Raw genomic sequence first — 18,481 nt, forward strand, 5'->3', positions numbered from 1 at the left:
TCAAACATTCGAGTCCCAAACTCTGAAACATGCCTGAATGATTGGAAACTCTATGTTATTATTTTTTTAATGTAGGAATCCGGTTTTCCAATTTTTACAGAGATTTGTAATTTCGTAAAGTCATTAAATATCTTTTTCTCCTAAGCGACAGAAGAAAACCAGGAGGGAAGGCTAAAATATACACAAGCTGATTCTCTTTCCAGATCTTTTCATTTGGCAGAATCAGTGAGATAAATCTTTCCAATATTTTCACTCACGCATTCACATCGACTTCACTTACTTTGGTGAATGTGCCACCAATTTTTCACACAGATTTCAACTAGCACAAACATTTATGATTCTTTGGAACGTTACTGAAAGGAGGCTGTTATTATTAAAAAAAAAAAAGAAAGAAGGTCTTGTAATATTCTTGCTCATGTCATTTTTTTCTCTTCTTGTCATTACAAATGAGTAAATCGTGGGATGCCGCTTTTTTTTGGTTGTTGTTAGAAAAAGAGACTGTCTTCGTTTCTTAGGGGAGGAACCAGAGTTTTGCACAGAGGTTCTTGTGCCTGAGAACATACCGACAGCTTCCTTTAGGGACCCACGCCACATGATGCTTCGGTGTTTTGATTCTGAGCAGCCACTCTTCACACGAAGTCCCTATTCCCCCATCTAGGTTTCTTGGAAAAGTTCACTTAAAATTTTAAGAGTTGTAACAGGCGAATGGGGTGCAGCTTCAAATACTAGCTGTACTGAGTCTGTGACTCCAGCTACCCCAAATCTCCTGGCGCCTGAAAATCGGGGATGTGGCAGAGAGCAACTTTTCTCTCATCAACCTTGGGCCGCGTATTATAATAGCCTCTTAAACTTGAGAAGATCTGAGTTGAATACAACAGGCTGTGATCCTATAGTGTGATTGGATTGACTGGCCTCTCACTGATTCATTAGTTTTACCTCCAGAATAATGGCTCGCTGCCTAGGAGTTCGTTGGGGGACAGTAGGGTTGCTGCTGTTAGGCAGCAGAATGACTGAAATCACCAAATGTGACTTTAGAAAAATGCTGAGTCCCAGAATATGGGAAAATGTGTGTAGTCACACATTTATACAGTGCCACCATGTGATTGTTTTGGCTGATTTAATGATGAATTCTGCTTGGGTTTTTTTTTTTTTTTTTATGATTTCTGATTAGCCATTATTAGCGCAGGAAAAAAGTGAATTGGAAATAATTGTAGGTAATGCCAGTGGTGATGATTCAAGCCTTTGTTACTCTTTTTGAAATGAAAGAAGAAGGCTAATTGCCTCATTTAGTTTTGGTAAATTATTAATTTCTCAGGCTAATTAAAAGAGTGAATCAGGGGGCGCCTGGGTGGCGCAGTCGGTTAAGCGTCCGACTTCAGCCAGGTCACGTTCTCGCGGTCCGTGAGTTCGAGCCCCGCGTCGGGCTCTGGGCTGATGGCTCAGAGCCTGGAGCCTGTTTCCGATTCTGTGTCTCCCTCTCTCTCTGCCCCTCCCCCGTTCATGCTCTGTCTCTCTCTGTCCCAAAAATAAATAAACGTTGAAAAAAAAAATTTTTTAAAAAAAAATAAAAAAAAAAAAGAGTGAATCAGGCAGAACTGAAGGACTCAAGCTTTGTGGAATTTTTTTTTTTTTTAACAAAGTATGATACGCCTTAAAGATCTTGATAAATAGAATTGAATTTATAAAAATTAGTTAATGTAATATGATGGTTTTATGGGGAAAAAAGTCGCTGCCCTTATTTCTTCTTAGTCTTAAAATGATTAATAAACACGGGTGGTGATTGTCCTGTAAATGAGGCATCTTCACTGAAAATATTTGTGCACTAATAATTTCTAGTAGTGCTTCCGAAAAGCAGCATTTGAGTTAATCAGCTCCAACCTTTTTCTTTGCTTTCAGTTTTGGTTATATATTGCAAAGGTCATAAATGTGTAATTTGTTAAAATAAAAAAAAACCTTACTTTCTGCACATAATCATAAGAGGATATAAAAGAATATAGGCTTCAATCTAATATAGGCTTCAAACATTTGTATTTAGGCTTTGCAAAGCGTTAGTTTATGGGCTGCTAGAGTCATTCCAGAAAAGCACAATGAAGTTGTATACATCAAAGGTAAACAAATTTAAGTATGGCACGGGGAGGCAACATTGTATCCAAGTCTTCCATCCTTGTTGATGGTCAAACAGAATCAAAAGACAAAGCCAATGACAAGTTTGGTATTCCACATTAATTTCTTCTTACATTTTCTGGAAAATCATTCGTAACAGTAATACCGTAAAAAATTATAAAAATCAGTAAAAAATTATACAGCAGTCAATACAGTCCAGCTCTTGTGTTTATTTTACCCAGACAAAAGCATCCAAATGATTCTCCTCTCTTAGGAATTCAATAAGTAACCACTGCAGTTAATGAATGCATTTTAAATGTCATTTTTAAATATTAGGAGCTTATACTAAGGAATAATAGTTTGAATTAATAAAGTGCTAGAGCCGACAGAGTAAAAGCTAGGCAGCTAGATGGAGACCTGCTGATATTGGGGAGAATGCCGCTGGTGACAACATCTCCAAGCCCTTAGGATGACCTCAGCAGTGACAGCATTCCAAGACAGTTGCACCTTTCAACTTGCTACTTGAAGGAGTTGTCCATAGATAAAGATTCAGCCCAAGAACTGAGGCTATTACCAGCTCCAAAAGAAACAACATGTTTCATGGTACATACATAGACGTATGTATGTACTTACTAAAAAAAGTGGTGGGGAGATAAGGAAAACAAGGGATCATACCTTCGATCAAGGCACGCTGAAGAACTAATGGTATTTTGTCATATTTGGGATTTATGAACAATCACCACCTGACCTCATGCTCACCCCTCAAAAGAAAAATAGTCACCCCTGCAAATTTTTTTCAGTGATCTGTTTCAAGTGTTTCCCGTGTATAGTAGGGAACAGTTTGGGGATTAAGAAAGCTTGTTTTGAATGGGCCGCCTTCCAGTCATCACAAAATTGTAGACTAAAGCTATCTTTTGAAAATATAAACAACTCCAACCCATACCTCACTTGATTGTGTGTATAGTTCCTATACATCTTTATTATCAGATCTTCTGGGGCCAAGGATGCAATTCTTTTATGGAGACAGAAACAGTTATCTTCTCATTTAGAAATGAATGATGTTTGCTTCTGAAAAGCATCTTTCCTGTGTTGTGATAGCTACATTATAATTTTGAGTTGTTCAACTAACATTAAACAAAGATAAGCATAATGTCTTATTTGAGAATGCCAGCTTTGAAGGACACAGACCTCTAACAACATACCATTAGCCTACAGCTAATGCTAATATAATGCTTTGTATAGGAAAATGCATATCTGCTCCCAGGCCATGTTCAGTGTGGATGGAAGGCTTTTATTCAATGGCTGCGGGTTGATCTAAACAACTTCTAAGGTTCTTTTTAAGTCTAAGATTCAAGTCTAAATTCAAAAAACAAAATTTAACTATTTAATAATAGCATGAACGAATGAAAAAAAAAACCTAGGCATTAAAATTTCATGTCAGTTGTTACTATAACTGTAAAAGGAAAGTCCCCAAAGCCTGAATCTATGCATAGGGAAAAGACTGGAAGTAAATACACTAACATTTTCTTAATTGTGGCAGGGCTTGTGTGGTAGGATGTAATATTTTTCCCCCTCAATGAATATATATTACTTTTAATTTTTTTAACGTTTATTCATTTTTTGATAGAGATAAAGCGTGAGTGGGGGAGGGGCAGAGAAAAAGGGAGACACAGATCTGAAGCAGGCTCCAGGCTCCGAGCTGTCAGCACAGAGCCAGCCCGTCGCAGGGCTCGGACTCACGGACCGTGAGATCATGACCTGAGCTGAAGTCGGACGCTTAACCGACTGAGCCACCCAGGCGCCCCGAATATACATTACTTTTAAAATGAAAAGTATTTTATTCTAATAGCCAAGGTCACAGAATTTACAGTGAAAGTTTCACTTGGCTTGAGAAATAAGAACTCAAATACTGTTTTGCTCGATGGCATTTTCTACTCATCTACAGCGGCGTCTTGAAGCATGATATATCAACAGCATTTATTTCTCAGACAGACACATCTTTGTTGTCCATAAAGTTGCCGTATTTGCAGAGTTCCTATTTTGGGTGTGTGCGTGGGGGGAAGACCTCTCTTTGCAAGACATCGTTTTGCATGGCGTCGTGTTAATTAAAAAAATAAAATAAGAAGACAAACATAACCTCCGTTTAGCTTTCCTCCACACTCATGCTCCAAGTTAAACTCACTGCTTATCATTTTCTTTCAATCATTGCATTTTGTTCAGTTTATGCTTTGGCGTTTCAGATCGCAGGGGTTGTGCTAAAGCTGAGCTATGTTTGTAGGGAATGTCCGTCCTGAAGTGCCAAGTTACGTGAACCGATCATGCAGAAATCTGGCCTGAGGATCATCAGGGTAGGAGGCCTCTGGCCCATTAAGGGGAGAACTGAAATGGTTCTTATCTCTGAGACCTTCGAACACCGAACACCGGCCTCCCTGAGAGGGTGCCAGTAAGAATGAGCCATGACTCAAAGTAAAGGAATGTTCAGAGGCTCCATCTGACTGGCTTCTGGAGCCTTTAACCCAAGCTTCACCTTTCGTTCTTTTTTTTTTAAACCTATCTCGTTCTCTATGTTTCCCCCATTTGTGCTATCCTAAATATCCATATTGCTTAACCCCAAGATGTAGGACACATGCACTAATATATGATCGAGGAGAGGCCAGAGTATTTAAAATTAGGGTTATTTAAAAAAGTCCAGTTTTTGTAATAATTATGGTCATAAATTCAAACTTGTAGATTTATAAAAGGGGCTTCTTCTAGAACGAAAACTCAGACAATTTCCCTTAAACTCCACTTCTGGACAGATGTTAGCAAAACACAGCCTCCCATTTTGGTCTGAGCTCAGCCTGTGCTTACTAAATACTGGCTGAGGCACCCGCATGCCAGGGCAGGTACATGGTGAGGGATCACTGGGGATTTGGTACTTTGGTCGTATCTATTTTTTTTTTTTTATTAATTTTTAAAAATGTTTATGTATTTTTGAAAGAGAGGGTACAAGTGGAAAAGGGGCACAGAGAGAGAGAGAGAGAGAGAGAGAGAGAGAGAGAGAGAGGATCTGAAGCAGGCTCTGCCCTGAAAGCAGAGAGCCCGATGTAGGGCTCCAACTCACAAACCGTGAGATTATGACCTGAGCTGAAGTCGGATGCTCCACCGAGGGAGCCAACAGGTGCCCCTGACCCCATATCTTAGCAGCTCATATTGGTGAGATCAGATTTTAAACATTAGGAGAAGTCTGGAATGGAAAATTAACTTGCGGAAGGGTGCAGTACAATTTTGGATGTGTACTATATACTGAAAAGGAAATTCAGAATTTTATCCGTTTCGTCCTGGTGACAATAAGAGATTGGGTGGTCAATAAATGCATATGTGTGAGCCTTAAACTTTCCTTTCTTCCTGTTGCTTTTTAAAGCACCACATGATCTCTTTTTCTCATGTGTTGCCTCTAAGGGATGAACTGGAGGTGGGACCACGCTCAGGCATTCCTGCAAAGGACTATCTACAAGGGACGGCTCTGCCTGGGAACCTTGTTTTTTCCTCCTGCAGTCTTGTCTTCTATCTAAGGTAATGTTGATGACAGGTATTATTCTTCACCAATCCACCTCGGAGGCCAGGGGCTAAGCCACCACCAGCATTCAGATCCCTTCTCTGAAGAGCTGAGCTCTCGCCTGACCCAAATCGCATTCAACTTGCATGACCACTTTTACCCTGCAGCAGCCGGGGCTGGGGGCAGCCAAGCACCATTCTGAGAATTGGTTCCCAGGTTTGGTCCTGGGCGGTGGTAGAAGAGGCAGTTTATCCATTTCCTTTCATTCATTTGTCAGGTATTTATTGAGCGCTTGCTGTGTGCTCTGCCCGGGAGGCTCAGAGTAAAGAGAACAGACACAGCAGTCCTCACCTTCATGGATAGCCCAGATCACGCTCCCTGCCTTTGGGGCCTGTTTTCTCCTCCTTTGCTCTTAATGATTTTTAGGCTCAGGCTCTTCCTTTCTTCCAGTCAAAGGTCTAGGGCAAGGATCTAATAAACTCATGCTCTCTAAAGGTTAAACTACTCAGGATGTTTCTTCTCCTGGGGGGATTGTATTTGAACTGAAAACATAGTTTTAATCCAGAGCAGTTTCTAATGACCCTTGTAATGGTGATGTGGAAGGCAGTCCTGGTGTCCAGGAAGTCCTATCTCGTGGGCAGCTCCCACCTCACTGTCAGGAGAGGCCAGAGGCCTTCTGATCACAGCCTGGTGGGAGGCGGGTACCATACCAGTCCCACCAAGAGCTCCCACTAAATTGAAATCTCTATAAACAATTCGATGTGCCAAGTTCTTTTTCTACAGTGTTTTATTTAGGTCTTTGAGAAGCCCTATGAGACACAGGTACACGTTACTCTGAACGTGTTTTTACCGAGGAGAAAATGGAGGCTTATGAAGAAAGTGGAAAACTGGAAGGGACAAATGCAGGAGTTGATCCTGAAAAGGCAGATGTTGCTAAAGCATAAATTACAAATATGTTTTCAATGCATTTGTAGCAGTTATATAGGAAAACTACAGTTTGGGAATATTTAATCAGTTTAGTAGGAATACTTGTTTAAAAAGGGATACCCAGGGGTGCCCGGATGGCTCAGTCGGTTGGGCGTCCGACTTCGCTCAGGTCATGATCTCACGATCCGTGGGTTCGAGCCCAGCGTCGGGCTCTGTGCTGATAGCTTGGATCCTGGAGCCTGCTTCGGATTCTGTGTCTGTCTCCCTCTCTCTCTGCCCCTCCCCTGCTCACGCTCTGTCTCTCTCTGTCTCTCAAAAATGAATAAACATTAAAAAAATTTTTTTAAAAAGGGATACCCAGTTTATGTAGCTGTCTCTCTAAACTTGGGAAACCTCTGGCTAAGGAGAGGTTCTAAAATCCTTTCCTTAATTACATTTTGCATACGGCACGATTGAGGGTTAGTTTAATTTCAGTGTTTTTGGAGCTTTTGAAAATAGACATGGTCAGATAAGCATCAGATTATTAGATTAATTTAGCTCATTAGAATTGCCTCAAGGAAAAATCCTCTGTCTTTTGTAATTCTCCTGCATGGGCAGAATATCACCATGATTACATAATGCAAACCCTTTTTTGTCGAGTAAACTTAATTATAGAACTCCAGAACTGAGAATTAAAGAAGAATGTAAAATAAAATCTGGGTGAAGACCTGGAAGAATTGAAGTTCACAATAATTATTAAATTAGAGACACCTGTTTCAAATGCTAGACCCTAATTTTGTTTAGCTTTGTTTTAACATTTTAAACTTCTTGGATTATGTCATGGTCATATGGCAGAAGTCCATCAAAAAGAATGAAAAAATAAGTGGACCGTACATAGATACAGCCAAATTTTTCCAGAGAACATATCTATCTTTTAACAAGGTGCTTGTCTGGGCATACTTCTTTTTTTTTCCTGATGGAAAAAACACATGGATAATATAAATTAATCTCACAGAGTAAAGACACACAATGGCTCCATCAGGTGGCTCATTCTAAGTTTTTTGTATTTGCCACTTCTTCCTCTTGGAAGGTGTCCACATCATTTAAAAGGAAATAGAATGTGAATATCATTTACTCTAAAATTCATACCTGTGGTTCTGATTCCAAGTTGATTTTGAAAGGATGAGCCTTCCCATCTTCAGATACCTGTGGAGACCATAAGCGAGTTTCTGCCCTGTAAATAAAAGAAATTTTGTAAGCTCCAAATTCTAATGGTACTTTCAGTTATAGTATACTTTAATCTCCCATAATATTTATCGAGATACTATCAAACCTTGATAGTTTAAGCAAAAGCAATGTTCCCTGGTCATTATTCTGTATTCTCCCATCTAATTAGTTTTTTGCATACTTTTGGGGAAACTTGAGTGGATAAAAATTGCATGGAGGACTACTATAGACTGAAGTTTGGGTCCCCCCCCCCAAGTCCCCGTGTTGAAGCCCCAGGCCCCAGTGTGATGGTATTTGTAGGTGAGGTTTCTGGGAGGTAATTAGGATTAGAGTAGGTCATGAGGGTAGAGCTGTCATGATAGGATCAATGTCCTTACATAAAGAGGAAGAGATCTGAGATCTCTTGTCTCTGTGTGCATGCACCAAGAAAGGCCATGTGAGGATATAATCAGGAACCTGACCGTGCTGGCACCCTGGTCTCAGACTTCTAGCCTCTAGAACTGTGAGAAATAAATTTTTGTTGTTTAAGCCACCCAATCTATGGTATTTTTGTTATAGGAGCCTGAATGAAGGAAAAGACATTGTAAAGTTTCTGGAGAAAGTAGGTTGCCAGTACCTGCAGGCAACAGTACAGGAGAGGAAGACCCTGGAGGCAGATGACCACAGGGCAAATGCTCTAGGTTTCCCTCCTTCCCTCCTTCCTACCCAGGCCACTGCAGGAGACACTGAGTGGTTTGCCAGGGGGATTTACTGTTGGCATCAAGGAAATGAGCTTTGTCCAATCTCATGTCCTTCTCATGTATCTGTTTGGGACCATGTGCTCCTAAGGGACTGTGTGCTTGGCAGGAACACAGGTCGTGGGTAAATAGGAAAAGAGTCAATCTCACCCCTGAAATGGCAATTGGCTGATTGATTGTGCCTTCTGAACCACAGCAGGGAAAGTTGGGAATACAATAACAGCAGGATAAACACACACTGACAACCACTATTTAATGTGAAAACATTATTTTCACAATGGGTTATGGCAAGAGATCAGGTTCAATTTCCTAATTTTTTTTTTTTGTTTTGTTGTTGTTGTTGTTAGAAATGTCTCATTCTCTAATGCTCTCACTCCACAGGCACTCTTATACCTGGTCAGATTCTTCTGGGCTGAATTCTGTACAAAACAGCCAATGGCATACAGGGTATTAGCAACTGGTTTTCAACATGATCACATTTTGGTAAGTCAAGAGATTCTTCTGGAGAATCTTTAAATTCCATCCCATTCTCTACTGCATTTAGAACAACAGTACAAGTAGCTGTCCTGTACATTGTTTCTGTGGCCAGTACCTTTAATGGTGCTATTAACAGGAAAAAGAATTCTTTTAGCTTCTTTCGTTATTGTGACATTCCAAAGAATTCTTTTCAGAAATAGTTTGTTAGCAACTACTAGGCTGACTGACATCAGTGAAGAACAGACCAAAGTAGCTGATATGTTTAAAAAAAGCCAGTCAAAATTCTAGGCCCTGTGACACTCCTTTGCACTGGGAGGATGAAATCATTTCTAGTTCTAGTTCAGGTTCTCCTGCAAAACAGATCATATTTTAACACCATTAATTAAAGAGCACCTGTCAATTTTGAGGCACAGCTGGTGGCCTGCTGCTTTAATCCTGTCCTGTGCATCCGCGTGAGTCATGGACTCTGTACCAAAGCCATCAATAGCCAGGATGACATCTCCCGGACACAGGTGGGCAGCTGCCGCCTTGCTTCCTGGAGTAATCTGGAAGAAATCATGGCATCATTTAAAAACCAACATTCTGCACTATCTTGAGTTTTGTGACTGACATTTATGTTTTCAGCTTGGTAACATTTTAAATGTTTCACTGGGCAGGGAATTTTATTTGTTTTATTTATTTTATTTTTTAATATATGAAATTTATTGTCAAATTGGTTTCCATACAACACCCAGTGCTCATCCCAAAAGGTGCCCTCCTCAATACCCATCACCCACCCTCTCCTCCCTCCCACCCCCCATCAACCCTCAGTTGGTTCTCAGTTTTTAAGAGTCTCTTATGCTTTGGCTCTCTTCCACTCTAACTCTTTTTTTTTTTCCTTCCCCTCCCGCATGGGTTTCTGTTAAATTTCTCAGGATCCGCATAAGAGTGAAAACATATGGTATCTGTCTTTCTCTGTATGACTTATTTCACTTAGCATCATACTCTCCAGTTCCATCCACGTTGCTACAAAGGGCCATATTTCATTCTTTCTCATTGCCACGTAGTACTCCATTGTGTATATAAACCACAATTTCTTTATCCATTCATCAGTTGATGGACATTTAAGCTCTTTCCACAATTTGGCTATTGTTGAGAGTGCTGCTATAAACATTGGGGTACAAGCTGGGCAGGGAATTTTAAATCTAACTTAAAATAACTCTTAATTGGTCAATTGTGTTAGCTCTGTTTTTCCACCATGCTAAATATTTTTGTTTTTTACTAATGACATGTCATCTATAATGACCTCTCTTATTCTCTTTTAAAACATCTTCCTTAAATCCCTGCTTGAATCATATTTTCTTTGCTTTAAACTAAACAGTTCATTCTTTAGGTATTATTTCACCCATAACTCTCTATTTGGGAATACAACTCCCCCAAATTAGGGAGCTTTTATATTTGAATTGAAACTACTGTAGCATCCCTGTAAGTAATGATCTTTGAAATTCACATGAAGGGGGATCTAGGCTATAGAAAGCTAGAAAGAGAATGACTCCTGCATTAATAAGAAGAAGCCATATAATATACAAAATTATAACCTTTAATGAACTATTCAGAGAGCTAAAGCTGCAGGGCAACCAACTGGCCTGGGATCCAAGGAAAGACAGGTGCGTCCACGGAAAGTAAGCAACTCGTATCACTGTATCAGAGCATAGAGGAACATGGGACCACCATTTTAGCCATAAAGAAGAATTCAGCCAAAATTATGAACAAATTACTAAAGTTAGCATTGAGATCCGAGAACCCTTGGGGATGGCAGACACAGGGAAGTTTGCATCCATAAACAATCTCTTCTCCATGAATGAAAAACAGATTGAACAAATGAAAACAACTAACAAGATGCTAAATTTTAATTGAACCTTATCAGTAATTACATTAAATGTAAATGGTCTAACCATATTCGGATATTTTAACAGCGATTGTCAAACTAGGTAAAAAAAAAATATCCAGTTTTATGCTGTCTACAAGAAACCCACATGGATTTCTTTTTTGGGAGGGTGGGCTGGGGGGGGGGGAATGAAAGGAATACTTAATGGGAAACATATGGTTATGAAATGTTTAAGAGATAGCAAATTTGAAATTATTACCATGTTGAGTATTCGGTGTTTGATTGCTATACCTACTCCTAATCTTTCTGGGTAAATCCCAATTATTTACAACCACCTAATAGTCCTTACCTGGTCTTATCCTACCTACTTCTTTCTCTAACATCATCTTATACCATTCCTGCTCCCGTCACCCACTGTGCTTTAGCTATTGCAGTTTCCTTTTAGTTCCTCAAATAGGGCAAGGGTGTACCCTCTTCAGGGCTTCACATGCACTGTTCTTTTCGCCCAAAGTGTTTCCCCCACTCTTCACCCAGTTGCTTCTCCTCATCCTTTAGGTCTAGACTTAAATATCACATTCTCAAAGAGACTTCCCCAAACATCTGAAGTAGCTTCTCCAGACCCTCCCCCATCATTCTCCACCATTACATTTTATTCACTTCCTTCCTGAAGACAATTTGTATTTTAATGTTTGTTTATTTACTTGTGTATTGTCTTGGCAACCAGACTGGAAGTTCTTGAGAATATCTATAGTAGCATGTATATTTCTAATACATTGCAGTGTATATTCCGGTGTTTAGAATTAATGGATAATTAAAAATGAATGAAGTGGATATTTAAATAAGCTCATGGAACAAAAAGACCTACTCTCTACAGAACCAAAGATTATAGCTATTAATGTCAACCCATCATTGTTACATCTGCAAATTTCCACTGTTTAGAGCAGAAGAATGCGTAGGACTTGACTTAAACCTCTAGCTGCTCCAGGAATAAACTAGGTTGTTCTTAATATTTTACTTGAGGATAGTCATTAATTCATTTTTTTTCTCTATTTACTTAATCTAGCTATCAATTCTGTTTAACATTGTTGCTCTGAGGGATATCCAAGTTTCATCTAAATAAATGAAATTGCTGAGGTAATAAATTCTCATACTTTGAGATCTTCAGTCTCATCACTAAAATATTTGTTGTACTCACTTCAGTTCTGTGATCATGTCACTGTAGTGATTGTCATCATTTTCTGATAGGAACAGTTAATAGAAGCTTGGTGAAGACAATGGGGATTATGAGATCTCAGCCTTTGGGAGACATTTCATAGCTGTTTTCCACTTGGAAATTCTCCCAGACCCAGAACTGTTAGAAGAATAAAAGTTTCCATCCCTAGTGTGACTTGCAGGGATAAAAATAATATTAAACTTTTAATTTTCTCTAGCTATACTTTGTCAAAATCAGTACTATCTATTTTTAAACTCCTAAGACCAGAAGTCTTTTCTTTGAGTTAAAACATGTTAGAACCTGGGGTTCTTGCTTGTCATAAAGACTCCCATCATACCCTAAATGCCTGGAATCACAAATCATGCACTCTAGGAGAGGAACGAGGGAATTTGTGTTTCAACAAATGCCTCGGGTGATTTCCATTCTTCATATCAATGTATTGTTTGGGTCCATTTGGAAAAAAACGAATTTAAATCACAGGTAAAGCATCTATAATATTCTACTTACTGCAGGAGACAGGAGGGAAGCACAAGATATGGCCGTGGTGACACGTTTATGTTAAGAATAAAAATGATTAAAATAGTTATGAACAAGGCAAGTATATACTAAAGGGCTGTGCTGTGGGGTATGAGTCAAAATAGTGAGAGAGCCCATTGTTCAGTTGTTCTCTGTTGCCTACAAATAAACTCCAGTGCCCTACCTGGCATCTAAAGCCCTCTGGTGCCTGGCTGTAATCTACATTTCTAGGGCCATACCTCAGACCAATCACATCAGAACCTCTATACATAGCGCCTGGGCATGAGTATTTTCACAAGTTATATGGGTGAATCTACTGTGCAGCCGGGGTTGAGAACTATTATTGGTATCGTATTACTGAGAACTATTATCTCACTGAATTCTCAAGACACTCTTTTAAGATGAGAAAACTGATGCTCTCAGAGTAGAAGAAGCTTGCTTAGGGCCACACATCCTGTGAAAATCTGTAATTCCTGGTAGGTCTAACTCTGTAGCTCAAGTTCTCTCACCATCCTACAAGGCCCCTCCTGCAGGCAGTCTTTGCCCTGACTCCTCCTACCCTTGGCCATACTTTTCGCATGGAATCCTGGACAGGCTGTGTCATAGAATCCTGGACAGGCTGTGGTATGTATGTATATGTCCCTTCTCCTATTCGAGCGTCTCAGGGGCGTAGAAACCCATTACGTTATAACTGTATCCCCCACAGTGCCTTCCACATACAGTACATTCTGCAATTAATAGATATTTGTGGGATATTTGTGCAATTAATAGATATTTCTGCAATTAATAGATAATTAATAATGAATGTTATGAACATATGAACCAGCACTTCCATGCAGACATGTCTTTGGTAGAATAAAATTCAACAGGTTTTCCCATTGACCTTCCTACTGCACTTGAAATCCTGGTAAAGGATTGCATTCAACTGTAAAAATTTCTTTCTAACAACTCAAATTTCAAACATAGTTTATATTGGAGTAACATACTTTTCTATGTTCAAGCCTGCAAAACTTAAGAATATAGTAACATTTTCTCTATTGGTACCCACGTCCATATAGTGTTCTCAGTTAGCCGTGATCTTGGCCGGACTGTGCTCTGAATAGGAAGGAGGGAGGAGGAGGGGGAGGGAGAGGCATTGAGTGGGAAAGGACATACCAGCCTCAGATGTATACAATAATTTTACATCTCATACACAAAAGAAACTTGTACTTTATTCCAAATTGGACCATTTGTGCAAACAAACCATCTGTAACTTGGCTGTGACAGCAGATCCACCTTCTGGGTGGTCCAAACATTTAAAAAAAGAAAGAGACTCCTTAGAATCTTCTTGCCAGAAAAACAAAAGCTGCTCACTTAGAGATGTGAGCCTCAGATTTATTCTGTGAAATGCAGAGGCCAGTAATGTATGGTGTTTGCAGTAACAACCCTTCCACATACACAACGGAAATTCATATTGCACCTGGTATAGCACACCTATTGCCTACAAACTATTTTCCTACAAATTGTGCATATCACAACCCACTGCTAATTTTTTGTCAAGAATGCCTGGAGTTTGGTTTACCTTACTTCTGATGTCTTTTATGATACAAATCAACCCGGCTGACTAATTGGATTGCCAATGATTTCTGGAGTGGGGACCCTTTGCCCTACCTAATTCTGTGAATTGTAGTATCAATTGCTAGAGAGAGTTACATTGGTAAACCCCCTGCCCCAACTCTAGTGGAGTAGAGGCCCACCGTCTAGGGGCATTTGCATTTGCAGAGTGCGGAGCAAGGAGGGAAGGCCATAGCTTGCTGCAAGACAAAAGCCGATTTGACTTGAGGCACGTGTCTCATTTATAGGAATTTTGGTGGTATTAAGTTTAGGCATTGGTTTCTCAATTCTTTGCATACTCAAGAACTTATCTCACACAGACAGAACAATTAACAGTAAAACAATTCTCACTTATCTTTATTGTAGAATATTTTGAGCATACAATCTGCATCTATTGTGATAATAATAGTTACATAAAAAGCGAACAATTGAAACAATCATTCATATCATGTCTATATTCCGTGCTCAGCACTGAGTGGCCCCTAAATTTTAGAAGTTCCTGCCTTCGGGGAGCATGCAACTTGTGGGATACAGATGTACTGAAACATCTGTGGCACAAAGCATGATATAAAGGAGAGGTTGTAGGGCAAAAGCTATGGCAATCAAATGGATGAAATGCTTGTTATTACAAGAATACTATGGGAGTGGTATTTGATTGGGTTTCCATAGGCACAGAGGACAGTGGGGTAGAGTGAGGAGGAGAAATCTGGAGAAAAATGATGGGTGTAGATGTGGTAGAGAAATCTACGTCGTCCAGGGCAGTGACACAAATGCCGGTCAACCTATGCAGGGCGAGGAGGAAAGGGAGAGAGAAGGAAGAGAGAGGGAGGAAATGAAGTTGGAAACTTGAGTTGGGAAGAGGGCGGAGGCCGGGAATGTGAGCAAAGACCACATATTTTATTCTCTCTAAACTGGTGTCGCCATTGAAGGATTTTTAAGAAGGGCGAAGAGAGAAGCCCTCCCCAAGGCAGCTGGTAGGAAGATACAGAGTGAGTCTGGGAGGGGAGACAAAGAGCTCGGTGTGAGGTCATGGAAGCTTGAAGAGGGACAGTGGTGGAAAAAAAGGGACATGGTAGATGTTAAAGATTGGGAACCAGTAGGACCAGGCAATGAAGCGGATGGCGCAAAACACCTGTTGGCAAAGATCTGCACAACAAGCAAGATTCTTCTTAAATGTGTGGACTTCAGAATGCAGGCTTTGGAGGCAGGCAGGGCTAGTGTCAAGTTCCCTCCACTTGTGATCGTCAGCAGGTTAATGAAATTCTTGAAGCTGCATTCTCTCATGTGCAAAAAGGTATCACTACTACTTCTCTTACAGGATTATTATGAGATTTAAGTGAGTTAGTGCATATAAAGGGCTAAGGAGCATGCCCAGGAAGCAAAGGAGTGCACTAACACACATACAATCATACCAATACCTGTCCGTATAATACAAAAATGATACAAGCAATAGAATTTTACTGTGTTTTTTTTTTTTTTTGAGATCTTTATTTATTTTTGAGGGGGAGGGGAGCAACAGAGAGAGAAGGAGACACAGGATCCAAACCGGGCTCTAGGCTCTGAGCTGTCAGCACAGAGCCTGATGAGGGGATGTGAGTTCATGACCTGAGCCGAAGTCGGATGCTCAACTGACTGAGCCACCCAGGCACCCCGAATTTTACTGTTTAATTAGAACACTGATAATTCGTTTTGTGTAATACCTTTTAGTGTTGTTACAAGTGATTTTTACTGTTCTTATAATTTTAATGGAAATATTCTCAGGTGTTCATGATGGCAAAAAATTTCAAGTGAATATATTTTCATTTACTCAATATGAATCTGTCATGTGCATGGTTTGGGGAGCACTTGGAATACAGAATAGCTGAATTTTACCTGCTATTCTTGAATTAAATTAATTGAAGACAAAAGGCAGAGTCAAATGAAATAATCATTTATGGTCACACATTGTTATTGAGCCACGTGAAAATGAGTGATACAAATTAGTAATGAATCAAAAATTCAAGTACGAATTGGCTTCCCAAATAATAATTGTCATGTCAACTACATTTGCCAATAGCTCCTGTAGTCCAGTGGCAAAATATAAGTACTGCTTTAAAATAAACGTTATTTATAATGTCAACAATGCAAAATTTCAAACATAAGATTAATCATATTGATGTGTTACTTAGTAATAGCAAGATAATTCTTTTATAAATCACTTAAAAGATTTTGGTGACGAAATTATTTCTTTAGTGTTTACTATGAGTTATCCTTTGTTAAGATTCAAGAGCTTATTTCCTTTCATCTAAACAAATGAAAACTGCTTCAGAAAGTTTAAAAATATTTCTTAGTAGAGATAATGGAAACCGTTTTGGTTGGTAAATCCATAAAAGGCATTCATTGCTTGGCCCAGATCACTGAACCATTTTCTGCTTAATTTACTTAGGAACTTTTTTGGAGGTATGTTAAGTTTTCATGTCTCATACAAAAACACATGTCAGATGTGTTTATATGTTTTCAAACAATGTAAAACAAAGCTTGAAATGTTCCATGGTATGCGTATGTATATATGTATGGTACATGTTGTGAGATATTTTAAAAAGACATTGGTTCCCAAAACTCATAGATATATAAGTAAAGCAGAATTTAAAAGGTATTACCTTGTTTAAAACTCTATAGGAGTAAGTCAGATTATAAAGTATACGTTTATAAAATACACTATAAGCAGTAAAGAAGAAAACATAAGAAGAGTATAATATTCTGAAAGTTTATGCTTTTTGATTATGTTTAATATACCTTATATTGGTAACTGAAGTAATAATTTTCTATTAAGACAGACACTTGTGTTAGAAAAAAAATCAACTAGACAAATCACTTATTTACTGACAGGGCAGAAATCCCCAAATTTCCTTTCTCTTTCTTTCTTTTTTTTTTTTCAAATTAGACAATACTCCAGGGAATATTAAGTAAGGAAAGCTGGGCTCTGATAATAAAGTATTATTTTCAGAGTTACTAGGCTGAATGTGACTTTCCATCAGGTAAACTAAACTATCTGACGGGTTTTCTTTGTAGTTTGAGTTATAAGGTGATGATTCCTAAGCCAAATTCCCAGCTTTGGAAAATATTTATTCAAAATGCCTGGAAACCTAGGAAAACACATTCATAATATTTTCCCCGTCTGGGCTGATATGAGCGGTTCCAACTTGGCCGACCCAGGTTGTGCCCTGCGATCAGCGCTGTGCCTAAGTTTTCATCCATAGGAGAAAAGCGCTCAGGTGCGCGTTTGGCTCTGAGGAACCACCGCCAATGTCAGTCATCCCTCCCTCCTTCCTGGGACCTCATTTCTTTTGTTGCTGAAAGGAAACGGGGGTTCGAGAGCAGAAGCCCCCACGCCCCCACCCCTCGCAGCCTAGCCTTCTCGGAGCCCAGGGGAATCACGCTGTCAGTTCACCTCTCCTGGAAAGTTGCTGGGGACCGAGAGGATGCAGAGACCATAGGAGCGGACTTTGTAAATTCTCCTGAGTTGCCCTGCATCCTCCCACCTGCTTTGCCAAGTTGCTGCCGCCCCTCGAACTGTGAGCCCGAAGCGGAGGACCCACACCCAGCACACCCGGGGCTTGCTGGCCACTCTCCGCTCCTGGGCAACCCGCCGCACGCCAGCCCCCGACTCGCAGCGAAAGAACCGAAAACACCTACCCTGGTGATGACCAAAGGCTGGTTGAAGTCTATGCCCCCCGAGAGTCTGAAGCCCCAGGGCGCGGGGCCCGGAAGAACCACGTTCTGGGGCATGGTGCTCTTAGCGTGGTGGCCTTGGCTCCCAGGGACCGGGGCGCAGCGAGGGGTGGCCCTGCCCGCGGCAAGTGTCCCCGAGCAGGACAGCCACTCCGCTCCCCAGAAAGTGCCCTCGCCCCGATTGCGGCCGGGGAGCTTTATCCCCGCTCCCGAGTGACGTCACTGGCCTACCCGCGTCCCCACCCCCTCCCACCAAGGAGAGCTCCAACTTTGGAAGAAAGAGACGCGCCAGACCCGCGGGAGTTTACAGACGCGCACCGGCTGGGTGCAGCCTCCCAGACCACTCTGGCCGGCGCTGGAGGAGGCTTCGGGTTACAACCTCCAGTGGTCTCTTAAAGTAACACCTGTCCTCCTGTTTATCTTCGACGCGGAGCTCAGCAGTGCGCTTCATTCGGAGTTAAACGCACTTAAAGCACAGCTTCTAGGCTTCCAGTGAAAGTGAAACAAAAGCTTCATAAATGCAGTTAGTTGTTTAGCAATTTTGAGTGCGCTAATATTTACTTATTAGCTGTGTGACCTTGGTTAAGTTACCT

The 18,481-nt window shown here is 40.4% G+C and overlaps 1 protein-coding gene across 3 annotated transcripts in view; it reads right to left on the reverse strand.

Moving 5' to 3' along the window:
• PDLIM3 (PDZ and LIM domain 3) overlaps positions 1–18,071 on the reverse strand; it is a 30,525-nt gene extending 12,454 nt beyond the window's left edge. For 2 of the 3 annotated variants that reach the window (XM_043558855.1, XM_043558846.1), the window contains exons 1-3: positions 17,853–18,071; positions 9,382–9,533; positions 7,697–7,781 (exon numbers count right to left, since the gene is read on the reverse strand). In XM_043558855.1, the coding sequence (XP_043414790.1) occupies positions 7,697–7,781; positions 9,382–9,533; positions 17,853–17,945 (330 nt within the window). In that variant the 5' untranslated portion in view covers positions 17,946–18,071. The remainder of the gene's footprint in view (positions 1–7,696; positions 7,782–9,381; positions 9,534–17,852) is intronic. The other variant, XM_043558837.1, reaches the window with a different exon arrangement.
• Positions 18,072–18,481: the final 410 nt, after the last annotated feature.

Source organism: Prionailurus bengalensis, chromosome B1 (genome assembly GCF_016509475.1).
Source record: "Prionailurus bengalensis isolate Pbe53 chromosome B1, Fcat_Pben_1.1_paternal_pri, whole genome shotgun sequence".
Lineage (NCBI taxonomy): Eukaryota > Metazoa > Chordata > Mammalia > Carnivora > Felidae > Prionailurus > Prionailurus bengalensis.